Raw genomic sequence first — 2,800 nt, forward strand, 5'->3', positions numbered from 1 at the left:
TTTTATTTTTGTATCAGCAACTTTCACAGGCCCTAAACTCCAAGGATCACAGCCATTTGCCATGGAGTCCCACATTAATAACACCCATAGCTCGCAGACTTGGTAGGAGTGTGGAGTGGGACACCTAACTGGGAAGAACATGGTCCTTGGCTTGAAGCATCAACTGAGAAAGCTGAGACACTCCTAACAATAAATAGCGATATTGAAACAAGCTATTTCTTTCATCTCAAATATTTTCAGCATTTTTCTTGCCTGGTTTATAAAGGAAAAAATATTTTCACCCTCTGCAGAAAAGCATGTCAAAACCTCCACTCTTGTCTGTAGAGGTGATTATCCATTCAGAGGTATATCCGTAGGCTCATAGAGGAAGGAGGAGTTGCATCCTGATCTTGTGGTATGTGTTAGTCTTTTGAACTTTCCAAACTTAGGGATTTTTACTATTATTTTCATTCTAAATTAACATTCATACTTAGATGCATTCTCATTTATGATATATTATTCTGATAATGGTGACTCACAAAAGTATATTCCTCAATATTCACAAACTCTGGCTATCCCTCTGTCAGAAAGCTGCAACGAAGCACAGACAGGTAGACTGGATATGGATAAGCTCTGAAACCATCCATCACGTTGACATGATGGTTTGTGATGTGAGTTGGGAAGGAAACTCTAGGAGAATTTTAACTAAGAGGAGACTATCCACTAGTAGATTGCATCGAAAATATATCCACAATACCATCCCTCCTGATGCCACTGACCCTTGTACACTAAATGTAATCTCTGCTATTTTTCTTCTCAAGGTTCCTTAATGACCCCATATTGTTTTGATTTCATTATTCTAAATAATCATTTTTTATGCACACTTGTTCAAGAGTAGAGTGATTTTTGTACCATGTCTCAACTCTTTTCCCTAACATTTATGGAGCTCTTATAGACTGGACTTAATAACCATTGATAATAATGTATTAAAATGGAACATTATACTGCAGAGTGTGAATCAATGATTTGATATTGGAGTCATCTTGAAATGGTTTCTTGTCAATGCAAGATTTTGCCTTTTATTCAATGATCAACTGAGGATAAAGACCTTGTCATCTCTAAGAGTAATTCCCCTCACCAAACAAGAACACTTAACACGTCATAGACAGAGAACATAAGGGGGATTTCCTGACCATAATGGCAGAGGCATTAATTAAACAGTCATAGCATTTGTAGTATAAATGCATTTCCTTGACTCAGACATATAAAAAAATAAGTTCTCCCTTAAACATAAGATAAAAGGAGTTAGTAACTGCAGTTATAAAGAAAATTACTGAGGTCCAGACATGCAGATGAGGGCGCCCAAATATGGAAACAATGATTGTATAAGAAGCCACACCCATTGCTGAGCATATATAAAGGTCTCAAGAAGGCAGTGATTCTCAAACTCAGAATCTTCTGTTGCACTCAGCTCAACTTACACCTACCATCAACCATGTCCTACGGCTGCTATTCTGGAAACTTCTCTTCCCGCTCCTGTGGAGATCACCTGAGCTACCCTCACTCCTCTTGTGGCTCTTCCTACCCCAGTCACCTACTCCAGAGCACTACCTTCTGCTCCCCCAGAACCTGCCATCTGGGCTCCTCTCTCCACAGCGGCTGTCAGCAGAACTGCTTCCAGCCCATCCGATGCCAGACTTCTCATGTGGTGCACAGCTCTTGCCAGCGGCCCTGCTACAGCCCCAGGGGTTCCAGCTTCTGCAGTCCCTGCAGGACCACATGTGCTAGCTCCCAGGGCTTTGGATCCAGCAGCTGCCACTCCCTGGGTTATGGGTCTAGAAGCTCTTACTCAGTGAGCTGTGGGTCCAGTAGCTTTAGACCCCAAGGCTTCTCTTCGCTGGGCTATGGATCTGGATTCTGCCACCCATCTTATGTGCCCTATAGAACCTGTCAGTCTCCTTGCTACAGACCAAGCTGTGGCACTGGATCTGGATTCTACTGATCTTCTTTCTAACTTCCAATCTTGCTGACCACCAATCATCTGCTCCTGGATTCCTGGCCTTTGTTGTCTTCCTTTGACCGGGAAGAATTGATTCCCTGATTGCCAATTCTTCACTTTCTCTCTGACCTCAGAAACTGGCTGATGTGTGTCTCTTGAGAACTCTGTAATTAATCTCTGAACTCAAAAATAAAGCTTGCTTTGCAAATGAAATTTGTAGTGCTGAATTTCTCCCCAAATTTATAAATACTAAAATGTTAAGCTAATGAATATCCTGATTTGGTATTTACCTACACTTGCTTTTGTGAGTTGTTTCCTGTGCGCTTGCTTTTGTGGTTGTGAAACATGGAATCGATTAGCATTAAATGAACAGCATACATTGGGATCCAGGTTTTGAAATTCTATTAAGTTGTGAATTGGATAAATATCTTATGTGCCCCATAAAGTTTTCTTACTTAAGAGCATAAAGTAAAGTGATTCTGCTTGACAGTACAGATTTTATTAATGAAATCCCAGATGCAAAAAATAAACTGATTTCTATTAGTAGTGGGTTCTGAAGCCAACTTGTCTACCTAAGTTCTATAAGACAGCAGAAGATAAAATGTATTTAGATTTTATGGCTATGGGTTCCCTTGTGCACTGACATTAAATGTTTTGATTGTAACGTCTCCCATGAGCTCATGTCCTGACTGCCAGTTTGACAGACAATAATCTCTTTTAGGAGGCTGTGTAACCTTTTTTAAGTTGAGGCCTACCTCAAAGTGATGCCCTTGATGGTGATAAGTCAGCAATAGTGGGCACTCTGCAGTCTGTATTTCCTTG

General features: G+C 40.6%; 1 protein-coding gene across 1 annotated transcript; it reads left to right on the top strand.

Moving 5' to 3' along the window:
* Positions 1 to 640: 640 nt before the first annotated feature.
* Krtap13-1 (keratin associated protein 13-1) lies at positions 641 to 2,113 on the top strand. Its single transcript, NM_001408869.1, has one exon. The coding sequence runs from the start codon at positions 1,475 to 1,477 to the stop codon at positions 1,979 to 1,981; it is 507 nt and encodes a 168-aa protein (NP_001395798.1). The 5' UTR covers positions 641 to 1,474; the 3' UTR covers positions 1,982 to 2,113.
* The last annotated feature ends 687 nt before the right edge of the window (positions 2,114 to 2,800 follow it).

The sequence above is a fragment of the Rattus norvegicus genome, chromosome 11 (assembly GCF_036323735.1).
Source record: "Rattus norvegicus strain BN/NHsdMcwi chromosome 11, GRCr8, whole genome shotgun sequence".
Lineage (NCBI taxonomy): Eukaryota > Metazoa > Chordata > Mammalia > Rodentia > Muridae > Rattus > Rattus norvegicus.